The sequence below is a fragment of the Grampus griseus genome (assembly GCF_964374135.1).
Source record: "Grampus griseus genome assembly, chromosome: X".
Lineage (NCBI taxonomy): Eukaryota > Metazoa > Chordata > Mammalia > Artiodactyla > Delphinidae > Grampus > Grampus griseus.
This window is the reverse complement of record NC_138999.1, coordinates 89,220,344-89,237,572: the sequence shown is the minus strand read 5'-3', so window position 1 is coordinate 89,237,572 and position 17,229 is coordinate 89,220,344. Positions and strand designations below refer to the sequence as shown.

General features: G+C 42.6%; 1 protein-coding gene across 4 annotated transcripts; it reads right to left on the bottom strand.

Annotated features, from left to right (window-relative positions):
- Nucleotides 1-12,812: 12,812 nt before the first annotated feature.
- Nucleotides 12,813-14,804, bottom strand: TCEAL1 (transcription elongation factor A like 1). 4 transcript variants are annotated; one of them, XM_082680803.1, is made up of 3 exons: nt 14,716-14,804; nt 14,211-14,284; nt 12,813-13,841 (listed from the first exon to the last, which is right to left on the bottom strand). In XM_082680803.1, exons 2-3 carry the CDS (start codon nt 14,247-14,249, stop codon nt 13,350-13,352), a joined length of 531 nt encoding a protein of 176 aa, XP_082536929.1. In that variant the 5' UTR covers nt 14,250-14,284; nt 14,716-14,804; the 3' UTR covers nt 12,813-13,349. The 4 variants fall into 4 exon arrangements, with proteins under 4 accessions (XP_082536929.1, XP_082536931.1, XP_082536930.1 ...); XM_082680805.1 differs by having other exon boundaries at nt 14,217-14,284; XM_082680804.1 differs by having other exon boundaries at nt 14,687-14,777.
- Between the last annotated feature and the right edge of the window lie 2,425 nt (nt 14,805-17,229).

Genomic DNA, 17,229 nt, shown 5'->3' with positions numbered 1-17,229 from the left:
GTTTTATGATGATGGGGTTAGTTTCCAGGTTGTCTCTGGCCAATCACTCTGACCTGGTGGCCTTCCTGAATTCAGACCAGACTGAAAATTTATAAATCTATATTTATAAATACTATATGGACACAATTTTATAAATCTGCTTTTAATCTCATTTACAGATGAAAAAATAGAGACAGAGAAAGATTAAATATATTGCTAAGTTCATCTAGCAAGCCAAGAAAGAGACTGGCCCTGGAACACACATCTGTGGACTTCCGGTTATTCTTACTAGATTCCTTGACTGGCATATATGATTCAGGAGGGACTTGCTCCCCACATCTCACCTTCTAGAGGTTTTCAGAATATGTTACAGGGATCTTCCCTTAGTGAAAGCTGCTTACAGAGAAATAGGCTCCAGCGACGTTTACATGCAGCCAGGGTGGGCAGCACAGGCCTTTTCAGGGAACAGGAGCCGAAGGTCTCAGAAGGCAGGCAGGGCAGCCATACAGGAAAAGGGGAAGGCAGTCAGCCCTGGCAGCTGCTGCCATGACAACAGTCTTCAGGGGTGTGGCCTTTCTCTGGGGGATCTGAGGAAGCCCAGGGTGGGTTTCTGGTTCAGGGATTCCTGCTCCCTGGTGAGGCTGTACTTCTGTGGCAGATACAGAGTCCCCCTGCCCTCTGAGCACCTCTCCAGCACCGCCCCCCAGACCCCATGGAGGTCTGGTTTCCCTTTGCAGGGCCCGTCTGTCTGGACTTGGAGTTGCGGAGTTCTGCCCTCTCCAGCCCAGAGGTTGCCCCTGCTGCTACTGCCTCTGCATTCTTTCCTAATGACACCCATGGCAGTACTTTGGTCTCAAGACTTGCTGCCTGGGAATGCAGCAGGCTCTGTCCAGCCTGGGGCTCTCAGGCTCACCTCCCCCAACCCCACCCTGGGGGAAATAGCCAAGTGGGAAATGCAATGACAAGAGCCCCTCTTTTCTGCTTCTGGCCTCATCCTAACTGAGCCTAGACAGACAGACAGACAGACAGACACACACACACACACACACACACACACACACAAATACACACACATCCTGCATATGCCCAGAGAAACAAGCAAGGGACTCTGAAGAAAGGTGGGGTGGCAACTCAGGCTTCTGGGAAACACTCAGGGACAGGGAAGGCTGGTCCAGACCTGGGCTGAAGGGAGGCAGTACCTGGCTCTGGGCTGGGCAGGACTCAGGCTGTCACTGGCTGGAGGGCTCTGGAGGCTGGGAGCCTTCTACCCCTCTCCATGCCTCTCTTTGTGTCCTCCTCCTTCGCCCTAAAAGATGGGGTCAGGGGCTGTGGTGAACGAGGTCCCTTGCAGCTCTAGGATGCTCTGACTCCACACTGCCCACCGCAGTGAGGTGAGAAGGGGCTTCTCTTAGGAACACCATTTGGCCTGAGTGGTGTTCCTAAGAGAACACCACTGAGTGGGCCCCAGCATACTCAGAGCCTTACTCACTCTTGGCCTCAGGGACTCTCAAAAGGGTCCAAAACCACCCTAGTTGTTGAAGTCAGGGTGATAGAGGTTGGAATAGAGGACACAGAGTCACAATCTTGTATATATGGTCCACTGAACTGTTATTTAATGAGTGTTTGTTCTATCCTGTGTCCTATATAGGCCGACAAATAAGACACGAATGTCCCCAAGTAGATCACTGATTTATATGGGAGATAGACATCTAAACATAGTTTTAACACATGACGATAATAAAGTGTCATCACCTGGTGATTTAGGGACACCGGGAAAGAACACCTAACTCAGCATGCTCTGATGAATGTCAGGGAAGTCTTCCAGGATTAAGTGATGCTTCAGTTGAATTTTAATGATTGAATAGGATTTTGCTTAACAGAGAAGGGGAGGGCAGTCTAGACAGAAGGGGCAGCAGGAGAAAGCTTGAGGCAAAGGTATGGAGGTTTGGCCTCAAAGATCTGACTGGACCAGACCAGTCAAAGTCTAGCAAGAATTCAGATGACAGATGTCCATTACAGAGGCCAGTTTAACAGTATACCCCATGACTCCACAATTCCACTTCTAGTCACCAATCCTAGAGAAATATTTACACACATGCACAAGGAAGCAGGCACGAAAAAGGTAATTGCAGCATGTTTGTAATAGCAAAGCATTGGAAACCACCTAAATCTCTATCATCAAGGAATAAACTATAGTATATTCACACTGCAATATATGCAGCAGTTACATATGAACTAGATATAGATCTAATGTGTGCTTTTTTCAACACACCAAGCAATTAACAACTCTGACACTGAGGGAGTGTCAGATCCCATGGGTTAAGGGCTCAGTCCCATAAAAGTGTGCCCTCCCGCTCTTCAGATGCCAACCTTAAGTCCAGGTTGTCACCTGTGCTTCCGACCGACCAGTTATAGATCAGAGGTTCCCATGACCCCCCTCCTCCTCGGGTTCAATGCACTTGCTAGACTGGCTCACAGAACTCAGAGAAACATTTACTTAATGTTTTCCAGTTTATTTTAAAGAAATGAGATGAATAGCCAGATGAAGAGGTACAAAGGGCGAAGTCCCGAAGGGTCCTGAATGCATGAGCTTCTGTTCCCAAGGAAGTGGGGTGTGCCACCCTCCCAGCACGTGGATGCATTCACCAGCCTGGAAGCTCATCAAATCTTGTTCCCCTTCCCAGAGGTCCTTGGGGCTGAAAGTTCCAATTTCTGGTGACTAGCCCCATCTTGAGGCTATCTAGGGGCCCCACCCCCTTAAGCATAAGCTCAAAAGTCTCTGTCTCCTTATGAATGACAAAAGACACTACTATCATTAAGGAAATTCCAAAGCTTTGAAGACCTCTGTGCAAGGAACTGGGGACAAAGATCAAACATATTGCTTATTATACCACAGAAGGTAATAACCTAGATAGATTTCCAAGACATGCTGGAATGAAAAAAAAGAATCTTTTGTTGAATGAAATGTAGGGTATAACGCCATTTGTGTAATGTCATTCAAATTCTATGAATATGTGTGTTTATATGTGTGTGAATTGTTCCTTCTCGTGTGAATTATTTCTCCATATACTTTGCTCATTTTCTATTGGTGAGTGGAGATTTATATTTTTCAAAGATATCTCAAATCTGTAATATATGTTTTAAATATTTCATCCCAGTTTCTCATGTGCCCATTAATATTCTTTGAGACTTTTCTAACTTTAAAGATTTTAAAAGAGATAATTCTTTATTAATTTATTAATTTTTCTGACTGTGGTTAAAAAAAATTTCAAACTTAACAAGAGTGGGGCATGAGAGTGGGGTAGTGTTCACAACTTTTCTGAATTCCAAAAGGTGAATGCCCCTAGACTCAGCAGTAAGACAGAAGGTGTGAAATTTTGGAGCAAGCAAGGCATATGGTTAGGAGGCCTGATTTAAGAGTCAGACAAATTTAAGTTCAAATACAGGTTTCTCCACTTATTGGTTGTGTGACCCTATATAAGTCACCCAAACTTTCTGAGTTTCAGTTTCCTCATCTATAATAAGGATGAATGCCTTCCTCAAAAAGTTGTAAGGATTAAAGATCCCACAGTTAAAGTATCTGGCCCAAAGTAGGTTCTTGCTCATTTTGAATTCTTTCCCTAACTCCAAACAAAGCTAGTGCTCTTATACTTTTTGGGGGGACCTGTCCATTCATGTGGCCTTCAGACATAAGCCTCTGAAATCAGAGAACAATTTTATCTTCACTATAGACATTACTGTCAAGGGGTGTGGTTGATGGAATGCCCATGTGGATGAATGTCAAGGCACATGTGCAAAGAAAAATAAAGGAATAAATAAAATATATGCTATATAAGATATAACAACAAACAGGGACTTCTCTGGTGGTGCAGTGGTTAAGAATCTGCGTGCCAATGCAGGGGACACGGGTTCGAGCCCTGGTCGGGGAAGATCCCACGTGCCGTGGAGCAACTAAGCCCGTGTGCCACAACTACTGAGCCTGTGCTCTAGAGCCTGCAAGCCAAAACTACTGAGCCCATGTGCCACAACTACTGAAGCCTGCACGCCTAGAGCCCATGCTCCTCAACAAGAGAAGCCACTGCAATGAGAAGCCCGTGCAGCAACGAAGACCCAATGCAGCCATAAATAAATAAATTTAGGTATTAAAAAAAGATATAACAACAAACATATAAATGAATACATAAAGGCATCTGAATGTATAAAGTAATATACATATATACTATATAAAAAAGTAAATTGACAAATTATATAAAAGGAGATATATGTACACATACAACGTAAGTACATGCATGTTGTAGGGGAGGAAAATAATTTTCCCTCTACCCTTCTAGGGCCTTGGCTGAGACACCCCTCTGTCATAAAAGATTAACAGGAGAAAAGCAAACAGAAGTTTGATACCATGTATACCTCCTATATACATAAGAGATACCCAGGAAAACTGAGTAACTCCCTGAAATGGTCCAAACCACTGCCTTAAATACCATCTTCAGCTAAAGACAAAAGAAAGTGTTTGGGGGGAGGGGCAGTTATGGGAGGCTATCAAGTAGAATACAAAACCTCAAAGACATTTAACAGGACTAGAATCTGAAATCCACACAGGTGCATTATAGTTTCCACTGAAAACGTAATTTTACTCTCTACAGACACCCCCATTTCTATCAGAGATAATCAACATAAGACTAATTTGTTTGCAAAATAAGTCTAGTAAGGGAAATCTTTGTAAGAGTGTCTCCCTCTTGGTACCAGGAAGAGGAGGATGACAAAATCTCTAGAAATTCATGGAGAAGGAGCAAACAAAGCTACATAACAACCACGCTCTTGTTTACTGTGCTTTGCCTGATAACGCAACCATGCCCCATAGGGTTAACAGAAGCTGGCGCCTTAACAGAAATCCTTGAGTGTGTCTTACAGAACAGCAGATAAGGGAACAGCTTGTTAAAAAACCCTCTGCTTGTAATCTGCCTGTACTGATTAAGCTTGCTTTAGATATTTTTTTCTCTTTTTTTTCCCCTTCTTTAATTGCATACCCTCCAAGCTTAGGTAATATATCATAAGACTTCTTAACCACCCCTACAGATAAAGCCTCTGACGTATGGGTCACTATAGTAACGAGACTTAAGTTGTTTTCCAGGAACTTGGAGTAGGTCCTGTCCAGTTCAAGCTGGCTAAAACTGGTTGGGACCACCAGTCCTAAAACTAGGCCTGCGCCGGTATCTGATGAAGGACCTTTTAACATCAGAGGGCTGAAAACTCCACCCTTAGATCATGCTAAACACCTCCATTTTTTTTTCTCATGAGGCATTCCACCAAGCTTTATTAAAGGAAAAGCAAGGATGAACATCTCTCTCCAGGTACATTTTATTGGTGTTTGATACCCCTGATGCCATGGTCAACTTTCCACTTTAACCCTTCCTTGACCTAGATTTTCTACTCAGTTCATCTATTTTCAGATTTTTGCCTAAAAGGAAAACATTTCTAGTACATACCATCCTCAGTAAGAAGGTAGAATTCGATATACACTGTTTTCCTTTACAAAATCTTTCAGAAACTCACTGACTTTCTAAGTTTTGGGATATTGCTTTAAAAGTACTTAGGCATTTTGGTTTGGTCTTATTCATCACACTCATATAAAGCTATAGAATCATGCTTGTTAGTGTCATCTGATAATATGAAGATTGATAGAAGTCAGGAGGGAAGCTACCTGTCGTTTTGTACAGGCTTAGATGGACCATGGCCTGTCGTATTCTGACATAAAACATTCCCAGAGGACTGTCTTTCAGGACCCAGAAGAAAAACTATTTACTATTTATTATTACCCACCAAACTGGGAAAAGCCTTGACTTTTATTTTTTACTTATTTATTTTTAACATCTTTATTGGAGTATTGCTTTACAATTGTGTGTTAGTTTCTGCTTTATAACAAAGTGAATCAGCTATACATATACATATATCCCCATATCTCCTCCCTCTTGCATCTCCCTCCCTCCCACCCTCCCTATTCCACCCCTCTAGGTGGTAACAAAGCACCAAGCTGATCTCCCTAGCACCTCCATTTTTTAACATACATCCCATGAAGAAGCACATAACTCAGATATGCCTGCACAGAACACTAATTACCTAACATTTTCCCTACCTCCAATCACCTTTCCCCATGCCTAAGACCACCCTTCTTCTTTATCCCATAAATATCCCAAGCCCCTCGACATTGGGAAGGTAGATCTGAGACTTGTTCTCCTGTCTCCTCACATGGCTGCCTTGTGAATAATCCTGTCCTCTGCTATAAAACCTCAGCATCTCATCATTTGGCTTGCTGAACATCAGGCAAACGAACCCGGTTCAGTAACAGTAACTGCCCGAGACTGCCCCCACCCCCACCAACATCTTTTGTCTTTAGCTGAAGATAGTATTTAAGGTGATGGCTTGGGCCATTTTGGGGAGCTACTCAGTTTTCCTGGGTATCTCCTATTTATACAGGAGGTATACATGGTATTAAACTTCTGCTTGTTTTTCTCCTGTTAATCTGTCTTTTATTAACAGCAGATCTCAGCCAAGGCCTTAGAAGGGTAGAGTGAATTATTTTTCTTCCCCTACACAGTTAAAGTCTTGTTAATATAACCAATGTTTCTAACTGTGTCCTGTTACAAGAACGGATTCTTATTGAACCAATGCGAACAACTACATTGCCATGAAAGCTACCCAGTAAAACAAACAAACAAACAAACAAACAAAAAAACTACCCAGTAAGTTTCCGAACTCTGGAGGGATCAGACAGGGAGAAAAAGTAACTGTTTCACCTTTGTTCATAAGGGTATACTTTACCAACTAGCTGTAAATCATAGATAGCTTAAGAGAAAATAAAAAGAGGTTTCCTTAACTTTGGCAAACAAAACGTTAGAGAACCAAGATGTTTCAAAGTCATAAAAAATTATAATCATCCTCGTTAGTTGATTCAATCCCACGTAAATTAACTCTTGTTGATCTTGATCTTTTGTTAGCAGTCTTATGAATCCAGTTGTTTTTTTTTTCACACACACACACTGTATTTTATTTTTACAAGAGATAAATAAACTGACACCAAGCATTGTAAATGGATGACCACAACAAAAGCAACAATGATTGCAATTACCAAACACAAAACACACTCATACTAGGTCATAATATTGACAATGAATCCAGTTTTTTCATTAGAGTTCTATAGATTCTTACCCAGTTCAGTGGTATGATGTGGAAGTTATCAGAAATCTGTACTTCTCAGAGTCCTTTTCAAGAATCTCCTTGAAGTTGAAGCACTTTTGCAAAATCATCAGAATAAAACAGTAACTATCTATAAATGACAAGAGGCTTAAAAATGGCCATCGTTGGGCTTCCCTGGTGGCGCAGTGGTTGAGAGTCCGCCTGCCGATGCAGGGGACACGGGTTCGTGCCCCGGTCCGGGAGGATCCCACATGCCGCGGAGCGGCTGGGCCCGTGAGCCATAGCCGCTGAGCCTGCGCGTCTGGAGCCTGTGCTCCGCAACGAGAGAGGCCACAACAGTGGGAGGCCCGCGTACCACAAAAAAAAAAAAATGGCCATCGTTAAAGATCTGATGAGAGTACATTATAATTCATCGTTAAAGATCTGATGAGAGTACATTATAATTCAATAATTCATTATAATTCAATTATAATTCATTATAATTCAGTACATATAATTCAATTCAATGTACTGATGAGAGTACATTATAATTCAATTATATATTGAGAGTACACAATAATTCAATGATAAGGAAATTCGGTTATTTCTGTGGCACAATATTTTAAGATAATAACTAGCATTATGACTTATAACATTATACCCGGACATATCAGAAGTCTAGAATTTTCATGCAATTTCTGGAACACTTATATTAATAACGTATACAAATATAACCCAAAGAAAGTTTAAAATATCAAATAAGCCTAATTAGTTTAATATCTCATTTTTTTTTAAAGGAGAGAGAACAAATCTTTTGAGATTTTCCAGGGCCCCTTTAGAAAATTCCAAAATTAGTTTGAGGTCAAAAAGACTTCATTTAGAATTTGATTTTGGGAAGTTAGTCAAAAATAAGAACGTGGACGCTTGACTAAAAAGGATCACAGATCATTATGAAGCTACTTAATTTCCATCTAACCAAAGTGAAAAAAGATTTTAAAGGAAATATTGAGAAGACTTGGTTTTAAGTAATCAAAGACCTGATGATAAAGACAATATGAAGCATAGGAAACTACCTTGGTAAGACACAAAATCTTTGCTTTCTAGGCAGATTATTTAAAAGGTAAAGAAAAACCTTTCACAGTCTCTTATCATGAGCAGACTAATAGTCCATAAAACTTTTTCCTTATACCAGAGAAAAAGAAAATTAAGTTTCAGTTTTACATAAGTACACTATTGATATTAAAGCTTATTTTTTTAAAACCCTTATAATAAATTCATTCAGTTTTAGCCAGCTTAACTACACAAGGTAAGATTATCTTCTTCACCAAGCAGTGTGGTTGATAGAATGAATACCCATATGAATGTCATGGCACGTGTACAAGGAAAAAATAAAGGACTAAAAAAATATACGCTATATAAGATATAAGTACAAATATACATATGAATACATAAAAGTATTTAAATGTATAATATATAAATATATAAAGTAATATACATATATACTATATAAAAAGTAAATTGATGAGTATATAAAACGAGATATATATACACACAGTGTAAGTACATGCATGTTAATATTAATTATTTTCTCTGGGTAGAGAAACTATAAGTAATTCATATCTTCTTTTATACTTGTCTACATTTGCAGATATTTTCTAGTAGAAACATGTAACTTCCACAATCAGAGAAAAAGTGAAAATAGTGTAAGATCACTCAGTTTAAACACACATACTTGCACAAACACACTTATCTTGACTTGAGACAGAGAAAAACCATCTAACTATAGGTTGCTTCTTGTGCCACCTCACTCCCAGGAAGAGGCTGATACTGTGTCAGTCCAGTGTGAGTCAGGATTGAGGTCTTCTGCCCTATCACCCAATAGTTTCTCTCTTTCCGTCTCTCGTTAGCTGTTTTCTGCTCGCAGTCCGGCTAAGGCCACCAGATGGCGCGCTTACCTCTAGTTTCTAAATACTCTTCAAAACGTATTATCTTGGCAGAGGTCTAAAGAAAAAGTTCATTTTCTACACACAGACTATGATTCAGTGAATTCAGTAGAATCGCACTTCTGTTTGAAAAATATATATTTATAGGAAAGGACAGAAGGATATACAATTGGATTCTTGCTTACTATGCACCAGGTACCACCAACCAAAATCCGTATTTCCATGCCAATCTCTTTTCCGAATTCTAGACACATATCTAACTGCCTACTGGACGGTTCCACCTGGAAAAAGATAATAGTGTGGAAGCTCACCCAAATGCACAAACCAACAAGGATACCATACTTAGCAAGTCTAAATCAATTATTCCCTAAGCCCCAGAAAGCTACAATCTAAATTGGAGGCAGTGTGGCACAGTGGGCAGAACACAGAACTTTATTCAGACAAATCTGAGTTAGAACACAGGGTCTACTTCTTATTTATCTGTATAATCTTCCTCATTTGTAAAAATAATTGAGTTTATATTTCTGAATGGGAGAGGGAGGAGTCTCTGGGCATTTTGCAAGGACCCTGGACCCAATCCCTCTACCCTGCCTCACCAGAGGGGCTCCCACTCCCAGGCACTGTCTCCCAAGGGCTTGGGCATCCTGCTTAGCAGACAGCTCTCTCCAGGGTCCTGGACCCTCAACGCTTTCTGCTCTGGAGTTGGCCAGGCAAGTAGCTTCTTGGACACGTGATGGGGATATCAGCCTTCTGTGCGGGCAGGGAAGTGGTGAGGGGGCCAGAGAACCAGGCTCTGGATGTTGCTGACCCTCCAACATCAACGCCTCCAAAACATCTTCACACCAAGCCACAGTCTGACTACCCTGACCTCCAAGTCGTGGGCTAGGCCTGCAGTGCATAGGGGTGTTCACACAGGAGTTGCCACCCCGTTTCTCCTGAGCTGTGAGACCACATGCCTTTGAAGCTCCCTTTACCTGGGGGCTCCCGTGCCTCTGGGCCTGGGCTGATGCAGACATCAGAAGCGCCGCACCAGGCACACACAGACCTAAAGTCACCACAGAACCACCCAAACAGGCCAGGGCACATCTGAGGCCCTTCTGGGAATCTGAGCAACGTGAGTGGGAGAGGGATGGGTGAGGTCGTGTCTGAGGTCTCACCCCATTTCAGGGGGGCTACTTCACTGGACTCTGACAGAAGGGCCAGCCCCTTCTGCTTCAGCCCCAAGTTACCTGGTCAGGCCCAGCCAGGTCAGACATCTGTTTGCTCAAAGACTGTTCAGACCAATGTTTCCACTTGGGAATCCTTGGGCTTTATCTCCTCCCCTATAAAAGGTTCCCCAAAAGAGACAGGGAAAAGGAAAGAGAGGCAAAGTGCTCTGACCTGCAATGGGACAGTCGTTGTCCTCCTGGTGTGTATGTCCAGGACAGCCTGGCCTTTAGCCTAGAAGAGTCTGGTGCCTGCTGCAAGCTGGTGCAGAGAAACCAAAGTCAGACCACCCTGGAGAGGAGTATGGCTTGGCGGAGCCTTTCCACATCCTGCCCCAGCACCACCCCTCAGTGTCAGGGGGCTGGATTCATTCCATCCTATAAAGCTGGCAAGTGAGTTGCTGGCCCCTCAACTCACTCCAGCCAGAATCCAACCCAATCAGCATCCATCAGGCTACCATAACCTTGAGAAATGGTCTGGAGACATGAAGATCCCCCCTAATGGCATCACACAGTGAAAAAATTAAAGCAAAAGCAAAATTAAGGGCACAGGACTGGCTTACCATTTTGAGATCTGATTACCAAAGGAGAACTTTGAATTTATTTAGTTCAGATGTACCTTACTCATATTGTAAGGAAGTAATGCAAGGCATTACATAATGTCAACCATAGAAAATACATCTTGCTGTTTTGTCATCTCTCTTAGGTTTTTATTCTGTGTATGGTCTTGCTTTGTTGCAAAAAAAATCTAAATTTTATGTAGTAAAGTTGATGAGGTTGTTTCTAATTCCTTATTTAAATATATGGTTGGACAAGCCTTTCACCTCTCTAATTCTGATATAATCATCTGTACTTTCTTCTATTTATGTCATAGTTTATTCTTACTAAAACCAGGAGTATATTGTATATAGATAGCAGTGTCTCTCCACCTTGTGTGCTCATATACAGAAAAGCAGATTTAGTGGGTCTGGGGTAGAGCCCAGGTCTCTGCTTACTTTATAGGAGAAACACTGATAACTGAAATATTTGAATAATTTTAATGTTGAATTTGGGGAAATTCACCCCTAACGTGATCCCTTTGGAATTGCAATTCATGCTTTCAGAGATGTGAACACACTGAAGCTAACATAGTCCATCAGACAGACTGGGTTCAGGACTGGGTCATAATTCAAAAATTATTAGCCACTATCTATGTTTCTAGAATTAACATGATCAATAAAACAAAATCTTAGAAATCATAATATCTGATACAGACACATATATATGTATATGCATATATATTAGTACTTTAATTACTTACAAATCTTAGATTTTTAAAAAGGAGTTTAACAGAAATCATAACACCTGATACAGACACACACACACACACACACACACACACACACACACAGCGCTTTAATGACTTTTGCATGTTTCTTGTTGATGTGGGGTGGGGCAGAAGGGAAATGTCTTAGTTTGAGCTTGTCTTTTTTAAAAATATTTGTTTATTTTGGCTGCGCCAGGTGTTAGGTGCCGCACGCGGGATCTTTAGTTTTGGCATGTGTGCGGGATCTAGTTCCCCAACCAGGGTTCAAACCCAGGCCCCCTGCATTGGGAGCAAGGGGTCTTACCCAGCGGACCACCAGGGAAGTCCCTGAGCTTAGGTCTTAATTTCCTCTTTAACTTATACATATTGAGTAAGTCAGATGAATTGGTAAGGCAAGCCTGCCAAAAGCCCCTGGGAGAGAACTCACCCTAAGCAAATGTTGGGCAATTAAAACCATAGTTATCCTTGGAGATTATTTGGGAGGGGGTTCCAATTCTGAGCACAAAGCATTGTGTCTGGCTCACATATTCATCTCCGAGCCCAGGTCCCAGTGAACTCATGTTTGCGCTCAATGGAGAAAAGGGGAGGCTTTTGGGAAAAAAATAAATAGGAAAGACTATTCTGCTAAGAATTCTTTAAGACATAGAGGTCTAAGCAGCACTGGGATGGTATCCACCTGGACAGGTGTAATATTAAAGCTAGAGGAGGGGCATCCTTCATATATCTGTTAAGAGACACAGTTCAGCTTTGGCCCAGCAGGGACTCCAGAGCAATCAGTAAAGCTTTGCACCTTGAGGACTCTGGCACCTCAGCTGTGATGGGGGCCATGAAAGGAGCAGGACCCAGGAGAAGGGGCAGCGGTACCCAGCAGACATGGTGGTATCTAAGGGAAGAGAATAGCAGGACAGGAATAGAATGTGGCACTCACCTGGAATTGCACAGGATTTGTGAGTGCAAACGAGACCTCCTTTGGGTACTATCCCCAGTATCTGAAGGGAATCTATAGGGGATGGGGTCCAGCATGTGCAAGTAGGGGGAAAAAGTACAGCTCACATGACCTTTACCTCATTTGGTTCTGCAGCAGCCCTGTAAATTCTCCTATTCCTATTTAAATGGGAAAAGAATGACCCTTAAACAAATATGAGTACAGTACCTGGTTTACATCTCTGCCTAAGAGATTCAGAAAAAAACATGGGATTTAAGTTCTGTCAAGTATTTATTAAGTGCCACATTATCTTTATAAGCTGATTGACATTATTTTTAAATTGCTTTACAATTTTTCTATTATATTGGGGTTTTTTTGCAACACATGTAAAATGTGTTCATCTTGAAAAAATGAGAAATTCAGATGCAGCAAAAATGAAAAACAAGTCACCTGTTATCTTACCACAGATAGCCACTGTTAAGCCTTTGAAGTATATACTTTCAGTTTTTCATTTCATATTAATATATAAATATACTTTTTTACAAAAAGGGGATACTACATACACTTTCTGAAAATTGCTTTTTTCACTTCATAATATATAATGTACATCTTTTCCATGCAAATGGAGAAGACTTATGATTGAAAGAGGGGGACTTGCAGATGGGGGGGCAATTTTATGCCAGTTACAAGCGAAACACCTCAAATAAAGCCATGCAAAGTTAAGATTAGGAAGACGGGGTAAGGTATATGTGAAAAAGCAAACAAAGGTCAGGTGATAATACTCATACCAGGCAAAACAGAATTAAAGGCCGAACACATTAAATAGGATAAGGACGGTTCCGCCTTGCCTTCCAATGCATGATCATCAATTTGTTTCGTACTCGCTTCATCTCTTCCATCTCCTCTGCTACCTTTATCATCTCCTCATTGCTTAAATTTCTGCCGTGTATGTCCCCTCTAAATTGCGGGCGGGAGCGAGCCAGCCTCTCTTTAAAGCTTCCCTCTTCTAGCTTATGTTTGCCCACTCCGCAAGGAGGCTGCTCCATGGGAGGGCGCTCCTCAAAAAGGTCCTTCCTAGACAGGCGTTCCTGAGGAGGGCGCTCCTCGGACACGAGCATCTCAGGAAGGAGCTCAGGAAGGAGTTCCTCAGGAAAGAACTCCTCCTCCGAGGATTGCTCCTCCGAAGACGGCTCCTCCGGAGACGACTTTTCGGGAGAGTGTTCCACAGGAGGCCGCTCCTCCTCCGCCTTGGGCGAGCTCTGTGGCTGCTCCTCAGGCTCTTGGCAGGCTTTTTCCATGTTCAGGATGGTCTTTTTTAAGCACGGTTATTCACAGGAGACAGGAAAGGCAAAGGCGAGTCAGAATACTCGCTGTCTGGACCAAAACCCCGCCCATGGGTTCCAGTACCTGCCTCTTCCCGAGTCTGGGCCCGGGTACTCCAACCTACGCTGGCCGAGGGTCTCTTCGGCCCCCGGGACCCCGCTGCGTCTGGTCGTTCCCCCCCGGCCTCCCCACACCTTGTCACCCCCTCCTTCCGAAAGCCCACCATTTTCCCGGCAGGCCTTGCCACAGAGGCCTCTCCCGCTGGGGCCGGGGCGGGGCGGGCTGGCAGTGCCGCGGACCCGGCTCCCTCAAGCGCCGTCCCTCTCACCCCATCCCGGCCCGCTGCCCAACCCTACCCCGACCTGGACCTCTCCCGGCGGCTGGCTCCTAGGCATCCTCTCCTCCAGGTGCCCCGCTGTGACCTGCGGAGCTGCAGACAGACAAGACAGGGTAGGGGGCGGGGAGAGGGGATGAGGGAGGGACTGACTCACACGTCCCTTTTACAGGCACCAGCTGCCTCACCCCGTGTTCCCCTCCCCCTCGCCCCATCTCAAAGCTTCGTTCTCCCCCTGACCCCCGCCAACCCCGCAATGCTCGCCATTTGTTTCCAGGCGGGAAGTGAAAGCGAAGGACTACTTAGAAGCTGTTTCTAACTGTCCGTGTTTCCTTCCCGTGGGGGGGGGGGCCCACTCACCTCCCCACCCCACCCCCTAGACCACCATTTTCTGCACCGAAATATGGGCGCGGGGGCGGGGCGGGGCTGGGCACAGGGGAAGGCCTGAACTCTGTGCCATCCCAATCCCAGGGGTTACTGGGCAGCACCGACACTTACACCGATTTAAGAGGGCGGAGGGGACTTACTTCCTTCTGTTTTTCCCCTCGACCAAAGGGCAATAGGAAGATGGTGTCTGGACAGGGAAAAAGGACCACGACGAGAGGGACTTGGGCAGACACAGGCTCTGGTCACGTGATGGCCGCGCGTCACCGCCAAGCTCAGATCCCCAGTTACCACTTTGACCGGCGGCGGTGCTGCCGCAACCAGCCGATATTTCCTGACCCCCTAACACACCATACATCGTCGTCACTCACCTCTCTGTTTATATTTGCCTTTTCCTGGTTACTAGAGGCGGTCAGCATCCAGTCTTGAGGGTTATTGCCTCTTCACCTGATAACACCTCTCTCCCTCATTCTCCTGTCATCAGCTACCAAGGCCCATTATTTCCCCTACAGTTCAGATCCTGTACTGAAATTTGACTGTTTCTCCTTAATGAGTCACTATCATATGCCACTTCTTCCAGGTTTAATCCACATCCATAACTCCATCATGTCCGTTTAGGCTCTATCAACATGGTTTTCATCTCTTGTCACTTTCATCGGAGATAAACTTTCACTTTTCCATGACTTAAGGATTTTTTCTTGAGTCTCCAGACCTAAATCACAAGTAGAAGCTCCAGTCTAAATTGGTAATCATTCAGTTCTAGAGCTCTAGAAAGAGTAAAGTTTGTGAAGTATCAATACATAAATCTAAAAAGACTGAGTACTTTGATTTTCATAAATCAAAATACACATTTGTGCATCTATGTACAAATAGTTTGAAAACTTATTTACTATCTGAAATGGGAGCACTTTTGGTGGAGAGCATGGCATTATTATATATATATATGTATGTATGTATTTATATTACATATGTACCATATATATACTATTGAGTAATTATTATTTATAATAGAAGAAATAGATTTTGCTGTGGGTCTAAATCTTTAACCAGCAACCTACTGGTGTTGCTGGTTGACGAAATTTATATCAATTCATTAAATGTGCAAATATTTGGGTCCTGGGACTGCTATACCCAAAAAGATAGATTCAGCACAGAGGACATTCATATTAAACTATGTAATAATTCTTGGGAGCACACACAAAGTAGCAGGATTAAAATCATGCTAACACAGTTGTTATTATAAGCATGTACTTTTGGATCTAATGGTGTTTTATGATCTTCGACTTCATGCCTGCATCTCACATCAGCCTGGATGCTACTTTATCATGCAGATGGCCTTTCTTCCAGAGAGCAGACTATACCTCTCCTTATAATTTACACTTTCAGTGTAGGTGACCATCAGATCTGTGAGGATCCTGGCCTGTCTAGTAAGTTTCCAAACAGAAATTCATACGTGGAATTTCCCATTTTAAGAGCTTTTTGTCACTTTTCTCCAACATCTAGTTTACTTTGTGTTGAGATAGCAGCAAGACAGATAGATATTAGTTCACCTTTATATATTTTCCATAACTGTTTTACCTTTCAATTTTTCAATGATATGTGTCTTTTAAACCAAGTTTCACTCTACCTTCTTTATTCTTTTCACCAAGGGTTGGCTTCATCATTTGTATGGTTTCTTTCCGAGAGGAGCCCCCTTTATTCATTCTTCATTTTTATCCTTTTTTTCCTCACATCCTGTGATGGAGGACTCACTACCTTAAGAGATACTCCAGGGAAATTTCAGACAGTTCTAATCATTCAGTGTTTTTTTTTCCCCCTTTGAGCTGAAATCTGCCTCCCTGTAGTTTATGCACATTGGTCCTGGTTCTGCCCTCTGGAGTGTTACAAAACAAGTTTAAAATAACAAAAGTGCCTTTTACCCTTGACAACCTGACACTGCCAAAGTTAATGTTCTTGTTCTTTCCCCTGCCCATCTGTGAGATACACTGGGCAATATACTTGACCTTTCTGTGACTCTACTTCCCATCTGCAAAATTGGAGACAAAATAGTACCTACCTCATAGGATTGGTAAAAAGAATAAATGAGTCAGTATGTGTAAAGGACCTGGAGTAGCGCTAGTAACAATAATAATAGTATGACAGTACTGATAATACTACTAATTATCGTTCTTTTATTATTAACATTAATTGAGCCCGTGTGCCAGGCATTGCACTAAGCACTATCTCATATACTATCTCATTTAATCCTTCAACAGTTATGTTCTCACCAAGACTGTTTTTTTTAGGTTTAACCTCCCCAGTTGTTTCAGCTCCTTCTGACGTGATATATTTGTTCAAAGTCACTCACCATCCTACATGCTCCTGAATTTGTAAATGTCTGAAAATACTGGATATTCTTCCTGGTATAGCATGGAGTGATCTTACCACACCCTTCATTCTAGAATAGCCACGATACATCTACAGATGCATCCTAAGATCTTAGTAGATTTTGTGGATGCCATATAACACAGTTGAATCCACTTTAAGTTGCAGTCAACTGAGATCCCCAAACCCCTGTTAATGCACTTCTGTATATCAGTTTACTTTTAACCCAAGTGCAGAAGCTTGTATTTTTCTGGGTTAAATGTTGTCAGTTAGATTCACTCCCTCATTCTTTG